Source organism: Bufo gargarizans, chromosome 5 (assembly GCF_014858855.1).
Source record: "Bufo gargarizans isolate SCDJY-AF-19 chromosome 5, ASM1485885v1, whole genome shotgun sequence".
Taxonomy (NCBI): domain Eukaryota; kingdom Metazoa; phylum Chordata; class Amphibia; order Anura; family Bufonidae; genus Bufo; species Bufo gargarizans.
This window is the reverse complement of record NC_058084.1, coordinates 383,852,028-383,867,833: the sequence shown is the minus strand read 5'-3', so window position 1 is coordinate 383,867,833 and position 15,806 is coordinate 383,852,028. Positions and strand designations below refer to the sequence as shown.

Here is a 15,806-nt window from a genome sequence, read left to right as displayed (position 1 = left end):
TGTTGACCTGGCCGAGTATGGCACAGAGGCCAAAATCACTGGCGTCGGTCTGTACTATAAACGGCCACGTGAAGTCGGCTGCCTGTAGTACATCGAAGCTCGAGAGGGTGGCCTTCAGTGCCCGGAAGGCCGTCTCGCAGTCGTTTGTCTAATCGACTGCGGAGGGCAGCTCCTTCTTGGTGAGGTCAGTCAAGGGCTTCGCCAGGCTACTATAGTGGGGGATGAACCTGCTATAGTACCCGGCGGTGCCCAGGAAGGACATCACCTGTTTCTTGGTCCTGGGGGTGGGCCAGGATGTGATAGCATCCACTTTCCAGGGCTCTGGCTTCAGGGCCCACCGCCTACCCGGTGCCCCAGATAGTGGACCTCACTCATGCCCAGCTGGCACTTTTCCGGCTTGATGGTCAAGCCTGCCTGGTGGATCTGCCCCAGCACCTGCGTCAGGTGCTGTAGGTGATCCTCCCATGTGGGATCCAGGTACAATGTCATCCAGGTACATGGCCGCTTACTCTTCAAGTCCCTTAAGCAGCGTGTTGACCATCCACTGAAAAAGTGGCAGGGGCATTCTTCATGCCAAACTGCATCACCGTGGATTCGTACAATCCAAAGGGGGTGATAAAGGCAGAGCGATCTCGCGCCTCACGGGTCAGGGGAATCTGCCAGTACCCCCGGCTCAGATCCATGATGGTCAGGTACTGGGCCCCAGCCAACTGATCGAGCAGGTCATCTCCTGGCGCATGTGCTGCTGCATCTCCAAGGAAACCCGATATACTGAACGCCGGATTGGGGGGGTGATCGCTAGTGTCCATGTCATGGACGGCCAACTCTGTCCTTCCGGGCTTGTTGCTGAAGGGTGGCCCATAGCTGGGACTGTTGGTCCTTCAAGAGCTGTTGACTCACCTCCACATCCTCGATGGACGCACCCGACTTCACCTGGGTGAGCATGTCCAGGAGGGTTTCCTCCTCCCCCTCTTCTGGAAGGTTGCAGACAGGGAGGGCACATGCCTCCCTCTCCTAATTTGCCTTCATCATGTTCACGTGGAAGGCCTTCTGCCTTCCCTGGGCATGGACCAGGTACGTCACGGCGTTGAGGCGCTGATGCATGAGCTACGGACCTTCCTAGGCCGCCTGAAGCTTGTCCTAAGGTATGGGGACCAGTACCCATAACTTTTGACCCACCTGGTAGGTCCTCTCACAAGCGTTCTGGTCGTGCCATCGCTTCTGGTCAGCCTGGCCCCGCTCCATATTATCATGCACCAGCTGCGACAAGGCCTACATCTTGTTTCGGAAACGCGTGACATACTCTATGACCGACACTCCAGGGGTGGCTACATCTCCCTCCCAGGCCTCTTTCACCAGAGCCAGTGGCCCCCGCACACGTCGCCCATACAGGAGCTCGAAAGGGGAGAACCCCATGGAGGCCTGTGGGACCTCTTGGTAGGCAAACAGCAGATGTGGGAGGTACCGCTCCCAGTCACGCCCATGGGAGTCGACCAACATCTTAAGCATCTGCTTTAAGGTGCCATTAAACCGTTCGCACAGGCCGTGGGTGGTAAGGGTTGGTCACCAGATGTTACACCTGGGTTTGCCTGCAGAAAGACTCCATCAACTGCGACATGAACAGCGTTACCAGTGGGGCTTTGGGGAACCGCCCCGCCTTCCCCACCCGCTGGCAGGTGACACATGAACGGCAGTAGGCAACCACATCTGCCCCCATCTTTGGCCAGTAGAAATGTTGGGCTAATCTGGCCTTTGTCTTAGCGACCCCTAGGTGTCCAGCCATCGGAATCTCATGCGCAACCCGCAACAACTCAGTCCTGAACTGATAGGGTACCACTAGCTGTCGGTCCTTAGGCCTTACTTCGTGTGTAACTGGCCATCTGTGCTACGGATGGTCACTGACACAGACTACAACTTTATGCACACACACCTTATTGTATTTGCACTCAAACTGTCTAGTGTTGAGTGGATCTTAAAAGGGTATTCCCATCTTGCTAAATCAGCCTGAGCTGCAGTTACAGCAGAATTCACTTCCTGGTTTCCTGCAGCTAAGGCTGGGCGGGCTTAGGCAGCTAGAGTGAAGGCCGGCCACTCCTCCTTATGACATCACACTGAGAACTCAGTCCTTGCGTGCTAGTTCATGTAAAGAGCATGACTCATAAATCTGGCAGCCTACAGTGTCTGTGAGGCCCCCTCCTCCTGCTGGGGAATCGGAGCCATGTGGAGTGAGCTCAGTGTACAGCAACATGTGGCGGTTCTGAAGTTTTACACTCAAAATCTCAGTCTGATCTTTTACAAACCTATTCTGTGCATCAAAAACTATAATTACATATTATACATTAGCTCAAAAGCTTGACCATCCCCCACCCACCAGCACTGATGCAGATTTGTTTCCATTACAGCTGTACTCCAGTTGTGTATAAACCTTACACTATGTATCTTTATAGATGCATATACAGCTCAGCTACATGTGTCTTCTCCAGTCCCCTAACATCACTTTGGCTGAATGGCTTCCTATACAGCCCTGCTACATCTTTATTCTACTCCCCCACTAGCACTGTGTCTGAAAAGCGTCATATACAGCTCTGCTACATCTGTCGGTTTATCTCTTCAACCAGCACTGTCTCAGAACAGCCGCAAATACAGCCTACTACATCTGTCTATTCCCTTCCCCATTAGAACTATGGCTGAACAGCAGCATATTCAGCTCTGCTACATCCATCAGCCCCCCCCCAAGTGCCTCCATCAGCCCCCCCCAACTGCCTCCATCAGCCCCCCCCAAGTGCCTCCATCAGCCCCCCCCCCCAAGTGCCTCCATCAGCCCCCCCCCCCCAAGTGCCTCCATCAGCCCCCCCCCCCAAGTGCCTCCATCAGCCCCCCCCCCCAAGTGCCTCCATCAGCCCCCCCCCCCCAAGTGCCTCCATCAGCCCCCCCCCCCCAAGTGCCTCCATCAGCCCCCCCCCCCAAGTGCCTCCATCAGCCCCCCCCCCCAAGTGCCTCCATCAGCCCCCCCCCCAAGTGCCTCCATCAGCCCCCCCCCCAAGTGCCTCCATCAGCCCCCCCCCCAAGTGCCTCCATCAGCCCCCCCCCCAAGTGCCTCCATCAGCCCCCCCCCAAGTGCCTCCATCAGCCCCCCCCCCCCCAAGTGCCTCCATCAGCCCCCCCCCCCCAAGTGCCTCCATCAGCCCCCCCCCCAAGTGCCTCCATCAGCCCCCCCCCCCCAAGTGCCTCCATCAGCCCCCCCCCCAAGTGCCTCCATCAGCCCCCCCCCAAGTGCCTCCCCCCCGTGCCTCCATCAGCCCCCCCCAAGTGCCTCCATCAGCCCCCTCCCCAAGTGCCTCCATCAGCCCCCTCCCCAAGTGCCTCCATCAGCCCCCCCCCCAAGTGCCTCCATCAGCCCCCCCCCCAAGTGCCTCCACGTGCCTCCATCAGCCCCCACCCCCCAAGTGCCTCCATCAGCCCCCACCCCCCAAGTGCCTCCATCAGCCCCCACCCCCCAAGTGCCTCCATCAGCCCCCAATCGTTGGCGGAATTGATGGTGCACATAGAAATAATACTCACCCACCACTTATGTCTTCCGACGATCTCCACACTGTCTCTTCACTGCACGAAGTGTTCGGGCGGCCGTGCATGCGCAGAACTCAAAAAGATTATGGATCCTCGTATGCGCGGCCAGCCACGTGCGCGCACACAGTGTCAGTGAGGAGGCCGGCCGCAGCATCACAAGAGATAAGAATGCGCAAGCGCGGCCTATGGATGCGGCCAGCGAGCGGTGGCCATATCCATGGGCAGCTTGCATAAACAATGGATCATGAAAATTATATTTCAAAGAGATGAGTGCGATATTTTAAATAAGATATATTTAGAAAATAGTTCATTGGGGATAAATAATTTAATTAAATAGGATTATGAAGATGGGAATACCCCTTTAAGACTTCAGCGGCAAAAGCTACTGCTGGTCGTCTTTAGTGTCTGGTAGTATGGGTCTCACACTAACACACACACACACACACACACACTGGGATCTCGATCCCACTTTGCTGCCACCAATATGTGACAAATACCACGCCTCGCGCCCGCTTGACGTCACCTACGTCGAGCTCACGAGACGCAGTATGGTCCCTTCTTACCACAGCGTGACGTTACGCCCTCCAGTGGAGCAGGTAAGGTCAGCTTGGTACAGTTTATACAGACAACTCCTGTCCACGCGGGCACAGAGAGGCAACAAGCTGAGAGAACCTTTTCACTGCCGCAGCAAAAACAGCGCCGTCTCTGCCCGGGTATCTGCCACCAGCCTCTCGTTTGATATAAGCCCGGTCCGCTAACGGGATTATATAGGGTGAGAAACCAAACGCGGTAGCTTATAACTAGGCCAAAACGCGGACATGGGGATTCACAATCGAGATACAAGACAGCACAAGATTAAATTATATATTTAATCGCCTTAAGGGCACACTAGATAAAACACTACACACACAGAATATATACAGTGGTCTGAGGTTACAGATACAGGTGATATAGGTAACAACAGGGTTAAGCAGAGCAAAAGTCAGTTACCGGGTAAGACGAAAGTTCCTTTGGGGTTATTATGGTGGAATAGTCCTTGGCTGCAGTCACGTGGGGGCAGTGAGGTCAGCTGGTTCCCGTTCTCTCCAAACACATTGGCACGATGTGACCCCCTTCAGAAAAGACACCACCCGCTGGCTTGCATGGGCTTATGACCTGTAGCCGGCCGCTCCCCTCCCCCCCTATGGGTAGTGCCCACCCCTCCTTTTCTGGTGCTGGCAGCAAATGACCCATAAAACCCCTTAGGGACCATAGCCCCAGACCAGAATGTCGCAGGAACATGGTTCTGGGCCCAATTGATCCGCCTGGGTTCTGGCTACAACTAGAGTCCAAACATGGTGCCGCTATGTGGTTTCTGTGGAGAGATGTGTGTACATCCCCTCCCGGGCATCCTAGCCTCAAGCCAGGACTACGTGGATGTTTGCCTTTGCACCAGGATCGCAAAAAATATGGATGGATGGATGATTCATAATTCCTTATGAAATGTAGGTGCCAACATGTCTGGGAGGTATCATTGATCCTGGGCAAGGGCTGAAGCCTCCTTCTGGGGGTTTTCCTACAGGATTAGCTTATCTCCAAACTGGCTGATTGAGGTGTGACGTTATCCACCTGGGGCCTCCTTGAAGCCTGGACCCTTGGGGCTTTCTTCCTTGCTAGCTGACATCAGATGGCTGGGGGGGGGGGGGGGGGTGAGAACTTATTTTGCATGTACACTGACTGTGTACATGGCAAAAGGTAAATCAAATGACAATCAGGGCTGCCAATAAATAATAATCCATATTCCTCACAACTCCTTCACACACAGATCTTACAAACCACATGGAGCCGATGGAATGTGTATAAGAAAACCGTACAGTCTTTCATGATAGAAAGAAGTACAGTCCTTTAATCAACAGGGATCAAAGTTGTGCAAGTTTCTGCCACTGACTTATTTAATAATAGGCAGTTCGCTAAGATATAAGGTAACCGAAAACTTTAAAGGAAGTATTTTAATTCAATAATAGTAGGAGCCTGTTCCAGCTGAAACTTCTGGAATCAGGGAGGATCTCGGAAGTTCAACTCCTTAGACACCTCAGTAACATGCTTGACAGAATCAGAGGCATGGCCTGATAGGCTGTCTGTGCACACAGACAGGAAATAATACTTTGGCACACTCATTGCTGCTCCGAGTCTACTAAATGAACGAAAAAAATAAAAATAAAATAAAAACACGAGGTAATTTTAAGAACATTTTTACGCCAGTTTGTGTCATAGAAAATGTTGCAAGAACCTTTTTGCGACCTTTTAGATGCCCGTGAGACTTTGGGGATGGCGAGGGCCAGGACTTTGGCTCTAGGAAATTTACTATCTTTTATGCCTGAAAACAAGGGTAAAAGAGGTGAAAACTACTCCAGACAGGGGCTTAAAAAAGCCAGTCTTTACAAATGACCCCCACTGAGTTTGACAGGTTGCTGACCATCCCTTGACTACATATGCCTGGGTGGTTGGCACTTATGTCTGAAAGTCCTTGAAGATTTTGCAGTTGCACGCTAATTGTGAAGCTGTGGGAACAAGGAGACCAGGGGCGGATTTGTCATAGACATTACAGGGAAATTTCACGGTGGGCCAATGCCCAGAGAGCCGCCTGGGCCCCACTCAGAGCAGGCCAGTGGAAGTTTTTGGGGATGTATGTTGTGCTGCTGGGGCAGTATTTTATGATGGACTGTGGTATTTGGCTCTGCTGGGGTGGTTTAATGTGAAATAATATTGTACTTCTGGCCCTGCCTTCCATCAATTTAAACCCAACTACAAAATGGGGCCACTTTTAGTATTTTTTTTTTTTTTTTTACAAGGCCCCTTTAAGTTGCCAGTCCGCCCCAGGGAGAAGACCATGGTCAATAGAACCAATATATTTAGAACAAATCCAAAACTTTACTTACAGTGAGAAGCTTTGTTGTAATTCCAGCATCTACAACAGCTTTATGCATGGCACGCAATGTATCTAGCTCTGGAGCAGCAATGAACACTACATATGGCATGAACTCAGACGTCCTTAGCACTTTTAAAGCCTGTAAAACAAAAAAAAACACGACTGATGAGGACACAGATAATGCCAGTACAATACAAGCAAATGATGGCTATATTGAATAAATGGAGCACTGATCGGTGCAGACTGTTTGAACCAGGAGCATGAATGTAGCAGGACATGTGGTAGACACAGGGGACACATTAAAGTTTGGCATTTCATATGCTAATCAAAAGGTCCACTGGAGTAATATGTGTAAAATCTTTAAAATAATTACCCCAAACTGAAACCTAAAAAGTGGAGATAGTGGTGGTGAAAAGCCAAAAGTCAGTATCTTAGAAAACTAGAATATTGTGAAAAAGTTCAGTATTGGAAACTCAGGGAGTCACACTCTAATCAGCTAATCAGCACAAAACACCTGCAAAGGTTTCCTAAGCATTTAACCCCTTAGTGACCAGCCTGTTTTGGGCCTTACTGACCAAGTGTTTTTCTTCCTTTTCTCATCTTTGCCTTCCAAATGCTATAACTTTTTTATTTTTCCATCTATATAGCTGTATGTGGGCTTGTTTTTTACGGGAAAAGTAGTTTTTAAATGGTGCCATTTTGGGGTAAACATAACTTTCTGATTAACTTTTATTAACTCTTTCTGGGAGGGAGATAGGAAAAACACTGATACTGCCACAGCGTTTTTACGGCGTTCATTTTTCAGTATAAATAACATAATATATTATCTGGGTCAGTACGATTACAGTCATACCAGATAAAGTTTTTTTTTTGTTTTTTTTTACATTTTATGACTTTTTTGCAACAAAAAAACCCAAAACCTTTTCAAAAAAAAAAGGAAAAAAATGTTTTTGCATTGCCGCTTCCCCAGACCCCTAACTTTTTTCTTCTTCTTTCTATGGAATTGTGTGACTGCTTGATTTTAGCGGGAAGACTTGTGTTTTTCATCAGTATCATTTTGGAGTACATTACACTTTTTGATTGTTTGTTATTAAGTTTTTTTGGTGGCAACTAAGTATAAATTAGCAAATTATATATATATATATATATATATATATATATATATATATATATATATATATATACCGTAGGGGATAATTTACATGATATTTATGTAGTCCGAGTAGTTACGGACGCGGCAATACCAAACATATTTTTTTTTGCAATTTTTTTAAATTGAAAAGCGTATTGGCATTTGAAATAGTGTTGATTTTTTTTAGGGAACTTTTAGAATTTATTAAATGTGTTTTTTTTACCACTTAGTAGTCCCACAAGGAGACTATAACACACAACTTTCTGATTGATTTTAAAATGCAATTAACTATCCCTATAGTGCATTGCATTTTAAGGTCAGTGCTATTACTAACACTGACTGCAGGCTGCACCAGAGAGGCACAGCCTGCTGGAAACTACTCAGGCGTGGCGGCTTCACAAGACCCCAGCCAGCCTTTACACACATCAGCACCCCGCAATTGCATTTGTGGGGTGCCGATAAGAGACAGATGGAGTCCACTTCCTCTGTCAGCGCTTTATATGCAGTGGGCGCCGCTTTTTGACATACTATTAGGTCATGGTGATTGAGCGGGCACCAAAGCGGTGCATGCCCGATCACTGCAGGGTACCGGCAGTACCTGATAGAAGGGCCCCTGCTGTATCCACCGGCATCGCTGTAAAAGCCGATGCCAGAGGATTAACCCCTTCTATGACGCGGTCAGCTGGAGAGCCGCAGGTTGGCCAGCCCTGTGTTAGTGTATTACTCAGTGTCACACACTAACAGGCAATGCATTACAAAACAGATGTATTGTAATGCATTGCAGAGGGGATCAGACCCTCAAAAGTTGAAGTCCCAGAATGGGACAGAAATAAAGTTAAAAAATAAAAGTTTATAAAAAAATAATTCAAGTAAAAATAAAGAAAAAAACACGCCCCTTTCCTCTGATTTAATAATAAAAAATAGAAAAGAAAAACACACATTAGGTATCACTGCGTCCGTAAAGACTGGCTCTATAAATATATCATATGATCCACCTGGTCCGATAAAACCTGTGTCAAAAAAAGCAATTTTTGTCACCTTACATCACAAAAATTGCAACACCAAGCGATCAAAAAGGCGCATGTCCCACAAAATGGTACCAATAAAACAGTCACCTCATCCCGCAAAAAATGAGACCCTACCTACAGGTACTTTCACACTATGCCGGAAAAGAAAAACGCTAGAGTTCCGTCCTAGGGGCCCTATACTGGAAAAGAACTCATCAGTTTTATCCCCATGCATTTTGAATGGAGAGCAATCCGTTCAGGATGCATTAGGACCCCTTGTTGATAGTGTATCACGAGCTTAGCGACACTAGATCAGCTTTACAGAAAACTATAGAGCAAAAATACCTGGGGGCCAGAGATGACCGCAGAAACGTTTTCTGAGTTTAAGGGGACAAGAGCGGTAGACGCTTAGCCAGAATCTTACGTGCGAGACAACCAGTCACCTACATCCCTTCACTTAATTGTAGGAGTGGGGGTAAGGTCCATACTACCAGGGATATTTTTCAAGAGTTCCAATCTTACTATGAAAGCCTTTATAATTTGAAAGGGAAGTACGCTAATTTGGCTCCGGACCTGAAAATTCAGAAAATTACGCAATATATGACACAATTATTGGGCCCTAAACTATCTGCGGAGGAGAGGGGTAATTTGGAAGGAGATTTCTCCCTTCACGAGATTCAGAGGGTTGTTAAAAGATTAGAGGTCAGTAAATGCCCGGGGCGGCTTCACCCCTCGCTTTTATAAGACACTCCTAGACGATATTTCCCCATACCCTCACAGATATCATATTTGCGTACTCCCTAAACAGGGCAAGGATCCTTTGGTTTGTAGCAATTACCACCCAATTTCACCGATCAACATTGATCGGAAGATTTATGCCAAAATCCTTGCCGACAGGCTGAAAGTCTACATGCCGTCTTTGATTCATGCAGACCAGGTGGGCTTTGTCCCTGGACGGGAGGCAAGAGACAATACTATCTGATCTTTAGCCCATATCGCGAGGGCCACATCTTCCGGATCCCTCCTATGCTTCCTTTCAGTCGACGCTGAAAAAGCCTTTGACCGGGTAGATTGGGTGTTTTTGCAGGAGGCTCTGGGGGCTTTTGGACTGGGTCCCAATATGACACATAGGATCCTTGCCCTATATCACAACCTTAGAGCTCAAGTGCGGGTGAACGGGGCTCTTTCAGCCCCCTTTCTGATTCTTAATGGCACAAGGCAGGGTCGCCCCCTATTGCACATTATGGTCATGGAATTCTTAGCCAGGGCTCTTAGAGCCAATTCTTCCATCAAGGGACGTAACGTCGGATCGTTAGAATCTAAAATAGCCATATACGCTAATGACCTTTTAATATATTGTTCCGATCCGGTCGTTGGTCTCCCCAACATTTTGAGGGAGTTCTCACTCTTTGGAGACTTAAGCAACTTCAAGGTGAACCTCCACAAATCCGAGATACTTAATGTCAACATACCGCCCGTTACAGTTACGTCTCTGAAAGCTTTGTTTCCTTTTCAATGGAAAAAGGATTGTATCTCATACCTGGGGACAGCCATCCCATCTCGTTTAGCCAACCTGTATGAACAGAATTTTGTCCCAATTTTATATAAGGGTACACCAGATAGTACTGAAAACAGTAATACGACCCCTAGACTCCTTCCCTAAGCAGACTGACAGGGGGGTCTGGTTCCAGTATATTAGCATTAAGAAGTTCATATCCTCTCTGGGGCCCATTTCCACCCTATCTAGAGACCTTACAGCCTTTGAATATTTATGTCTCCACCTACCCATTTCGGGTCTCTGGTCTACAGGCTGCTGCAGGAGAGTGGGGGGCCTCCATCTTCTTTGCCATATGTAAAGGATTGGGAGAAGGAATTGGGGAAAAATGTATCTGCAGAACAGTGGATAAACGCATTCACCCTGTCCCATAAGTCTTCCATTAGCTGTGGTTTGCAAGATTTTTTTTTCAAGATTATGTCCAGATGGTATAGGACGCTAGCTGTCTTGCATTCCTTCTACCCGACCTGTTCGGACTTATGTTGGAGATTTGGAAGAAAGAGGGGTACCATGTCTCACATTTGGTGGCAGTGTTCTAAGTTATCCCCATTTTGGGAGGCCTTGAACGACCTATACAATCAGGTAACAGATACATCAACACAATGGAGCCTGCTATCCATACTTCCCGGGCCCATTCAAGCGTTAAAGAAGGGCCTTCTGAGATTTTTTTGTGCAGGCCGCGCGTTTGGTTGTGCCTAGACACTGGAAGTCTCGGGACGTTGTTCCACACTTTAAAGAATGGTTAGACACTTTTGAAAAAATACGTAGGATGGAGGAATTATTAGCTGCAGATGAAGGTACTGATCGGAAGTATCTTAAAACGTAGACCCCCTTGGAATCTATTCAAGGATACTCAGGCGTTTCTTAGATGGTTAACTCAAGCAGATAGTAGCGGGTAACTGACAGATTCCCACCTTCATACAGTGATACTTTACCTTTTGTGTTCCCCTTCCATCTATTTGGGTTTTTGTTTTGTGTACTTTGCTTTATTATCAATATCTGCTCCACAAGAAGTTATTATATATTCGTGCTGTACTTTCAGTGTCACGTGCAGTGGCTTATATGCATTCTGATCTCAATATGATTGAATTATTGTATGTCAACTGTGCCGCCGTTTTCAATATGAATTTCTTACTAAAAGTAATTGAACAATAAAAAACTGAACACTTGCCTGAATGCCGAATCCGTCCTTCCTGTCTGCGCATGCGCAGACCGAGTTAAAAAACAAATGCCAGATCCGTTTTTCCAGATGACACCGGAAAGACGGACCTGGTATTTCAATGCATTTTTGAAACGGATCAGGATCCTGATCAGTCTTACAAATGCCAGATCCATGTTTTGACAGATCTAGCAGGCAGTTCCGGCGAAGGAACGGCTTGCCGGATCACTCTGCCGCAAGTGTGAAAGTACCCTAAGACAATCTTTTAAAAAATTTAAAAACTATGACTCTCAGACAATGGAGACAACTAAAATATGATTTTTCTTTGCTTCAAAATGGCTATTATTGTGTTAAAGCGAAGTAAATAAAATAAAAAAGTAGACATATTAGGAATTTCCACGTCCATAATAACCTGCTCTATACAAATTTTACATGGCCTAACCCCTCAGGTGAACACCGTAAAAATAAAAAATAAAAAGCCATTTTTTGTCACCTAACATCACAAAGTGCAACACCCAGTGATCAAAAAGGTATATGCCCCCCAAAATAGTACCACAGTCACCTCATCCTTCAGAAAAATGAGACCCTACCTAAGACAATTGGTCAAAAAATAAAAAAGCTATGGCTCTCAGACTATGGAGACAAACTTTTCTTTTTGTCTCAAAAATGCCATTATTGTGTAAAACTTAAATAAGAAAAAGTAGACATATTAGGTATTGCCATGTCCGTAACGATCTGCTCTATAAAAATGTCATATGACCTAACCGCTCAGGTGAACGCTGTAAAAATAAATAAAAACGGTGCCAAAACAACCAATTTTTTGGTCACCTTGCCCCACAAAGTGTAATAATGAATGATCAAAAAAAGGTACCAATAAAAAAGTCAACTCTTCTTGCAAAAAACTAGCCCCTGCACAAGACGATCGGCAGAAAAAAAATAAAAATAAGGCGTTCAGAATATTTGTATTACTATGTAAAACTGAAACAAAGTAGACATATTTGATATTATTGCGTGCGTAACAACCTGCTCTATAAAAATAGCACTGTCAGATGAATGTTGCAAAAATCAAAAAAGGTGCCAAAACCTTGGTTACTTTGCCTCACAAAAAAACATAATATAGAGCAATTAAAAATCATATGTACCCCAAAATAGTACCAATAAAACTGGAACCTTATCCCCTAGTTTCCAAAATGGGGTCACTTTTTAGGAGTTTCTACTGTAAGGGTGCATCAGGGGGACTTCAAATGGGACATGGCATCTAAAAACCAGTCCAGCAAAAACCTTTTCTTCTGCGCCCTGCCGTGTGCCCTTACATCAGTTTATGACCATATGTGGGGCGTTTCTGTAAACAACAGAAAAAATGTATTAAAATCTGCCAAAAAAGTGAAATTTTGAAATGTTATCTCCATTTTCCTTCAATTCTTGTGGAACACCTAAAGGGTTAAAGTTTGTAAAATCAGTTTTGAGTAACTTGAAGGTTGTAGTTTCTACAATGGGGTCATTTATGGGGGGGGGGGGTAAGGCGTTTCCACTATGTAAGCCCCACAAAGTAACTTTAGACCCGAACTGGTCCTTAAAAAGTGTGTTTTGGAAATTTTTGTAAATATTTTAAGAATTTCTTCTAAAATTCTAAGCCTTCTAACGTCCTAAAAAAACATAAAAATACATCTACAAAAGGATGCCAATATAAAGTAGACATGTGGGAAAAGTTAAGTATACTTTATAAGGTATCACTTTCTGTTTTAAAAGCAGAGAAATAAAAATTTTGAAAATTGCTATATTTTTTACCATTTTTGGCAAATTTGTGATTTTTTCATAAATAAAGGTGAAATATATTGACTCAAATTTATGACCGTCATGAAGTACAATGTGTCACGAGAAAACAATCTCAGAATGTCTTGGATAAATAAAAAAGTGTTCCAAAGCCATTACCACATAAAGTGACATGTCAGATTTGCAAAAAATGGCCTGAGCAGAAGGGCGAAAACTGGCCCGGGGTAGAAGGGGTTAACACCTTCCACGAAGAGGCTAAGCCACAAAAGGTCTTTTTTAATCCAAGCATATTAACCCCTTAATGACCGGGCCATTTTGCACCTTCATGACCAGACTGATTTTTGCAAATCTGACATGTCACTTTATGTGGTAATAACTTTGGAACACTTACTTATCCAAGCCATTCTGAGATTGTTTTCTCGTGACGTATTGTACTTCACGACAGTGGTAAATTTAAGTCAATATGTTTCACCTTCATTTACAAAAAAAAAAAAAAGATTTACAGAAAATGTGCAAAAATTTATAATTTTTAAAATTAGAATTTCTCATCATTTAAGGCCTCATGCACATGGACTTTTTTTTTTTGCAGTCCGCAAAAACGGGTTCCGTAGTCCCGCGATTTGTGTCCGTTTTTTCTTCCGTGGGTCTTCCTTGATTTTTGGAGGATCCACGGACATGAAGGAAAAAGTCCTTTTGGTGTCCGCCTGGCCGTGCGGAGCACCCCCCCCCCCCCCCCCCAGATCATTGGTGGCAGCGGATAGTTCCGATCGGTGTCCCAGTAACGTCCTGGTTGCCATGGTTACCGATTGGAGCCCCAGAGCGATTAAACTGGGACTCCGATCGGAACTCACCGCTGCCACCAATGATCGGGGGGAAGGCCGCACATTGGCCACCAATGAAATTAATACAATAGAGGGAGGGAAGGGGGGGGGGCAGCACACTGGCCACCAATGAAATTAATACAATAGAGAGAGGGAGGGGTGCCAGGGGGCGCCGCACACTGGCCACCAATGAAATTAAAACAGGGGAGGGAGGGGGTCTGCCCCCTGCTGCCTGGCAGCCACTGATCTCTTACAGGGGGCTATGATAAGCACAATTAACCCCTCAGGTGCGGCACCCGAGGGATTAATTGTGCGGATCACAGCCCCCTGTAAGAGATCGGAGGCAGTCATGTACACAGTTCGTAGTATATTCTAACTTGAAGCGTCCCCATCACTATGGGAACGCCTCTGTGTTAGAATATACTGTCGGATCAGAGTTTTCACAAAGTGAAAACTCAGCTCTGAAAAAGCTTTTATGCAGACGGATCTTCGGATCCGTCTGTATGAAAGTAACCTACAGCCACGGATCACGGACGCGGGTGCCAATCTTGTGCGCATTCGTGTTTTTTCACGTTGTCCGTCCAAAAAATAGGACAGGTCGTATTTTTTTGACGGATAGGAAACACGGATCACAGCCGCTGATGAACAATGGTGCATTTTCCGAGTTTTCAAAGGACCCATTGAAAGTCAATGGGTCCGCAGAAAATCACAGAAAACGGAACAACGGCCACGGATGCACACAACGGTCGTGTGCATGAGGCCTAAGGCAGATAGTGATAAGTCACAAAATAGTTATTACTTTACATTTCCCATATGTCTACTTTATGTTGGCATCATTTTAAAAATGTAATTTTAAAAAGCTTAGAATTTTAGAAGCAATTCTTAAAATTCTTGAAACTCGTGCAAGTAGGTACGCAATTGCAGTCAGTTTTGACTGCGATTGCGTTCCGATGTAAAATTTTTATTGCGCGGGTGCAATGCGTTGTGCATACGCGTGATAAAAAACTGACTGTGGTACCCAGACCTGAACCCGGACTTCTCCACTGAAGTTCGATCTTGGTGTTCTGTATATTTAATTATTTTCCCTTATAAAATGGTCATAAGGCCTCTTTCACACTAGTGTCCGGATAAGGTCCAGATGCGTTGCGGCAAACCCTCGCGAGTAGGTACGCAATTGCAGTCAGTTTTGACTGCGATTGCGTTCAGTTTTTATCGTGCGGGTGCAATGCGTTTTGCACACGCGTGATAAAAAACTGAATGTGGTACCCAGACCCGAACTTCTTCACAGAAGTTCAGGTTTGGGTTAGGTGTTGTGTAGATTGTATTATTTTCCCTTATAACATGGTTATAAAAGGAAAATAATAGCATTCTGAATACAGAATGCATAGTACACTAGGGCTGGAGGGGTTAATTATATTTTTTTTTTAACTCCCCTTAATCCACTTGTTCACGCAGCCGGCATCTCTTCTGTCTTGTTCTGTGAGGAATAGGACCTTTGATGACGTCACGACATTCATCACATGGTAAGTCACATGATCCATCACTATGGTAAAAGATCATGTGACAGACCATGTGATGAACGTCGTGACGTCATCAAAAGGTCCTATTCCTCACACAACAAGACAGAAGAGATGCCGGCTGCGCGAACAAGTGGATTAAGGTGAGTTAAATTATTTTTTTTACCTCTCCAGTCCTATTGTACTATGCATTCTGTATTAAGAATGCTATTATTTTCCCTTATAACCATGTTATAAGGGAAAATAATAAAGATCGGGTCCCCATCCCGATAGTCTCCTAGCCACCATGCGTGAAAATCGCACCGCATCCGCACTTGCTTGTGATTTTCACGCAGCCCCATTCACTTCTATGAGACCTGCGCTGCGT

The 15,806-nt window shown here is 45.8% G+C and overlaps 1 protein-coding gene across 2 annotated transcripts in view; it reads right to left on the bottom strand.

The window, feature by feature from the left end:
• Window positions 1-15,806, bottom strand: part of PALS2 (protein associated with LIN7 2, MAGUK p55 family member) — a 127,644-nt gene that overhangs the window by 19,588 nt on the left and 92,250 nt on the right. For both annotated transcript variants that reach the window (XM_044294478.1, XM_044294479.1), the window contains exon 11: window positions 6,486-6,614. In XM_044294478.1, the coding sequence (XP_044150413.1) occupies window positions 6,486-6,614 (129 nt within the window). The remainder of the gene's footprint in view (window positions 1-6,485; window positions 6,615-15,806) is intronic.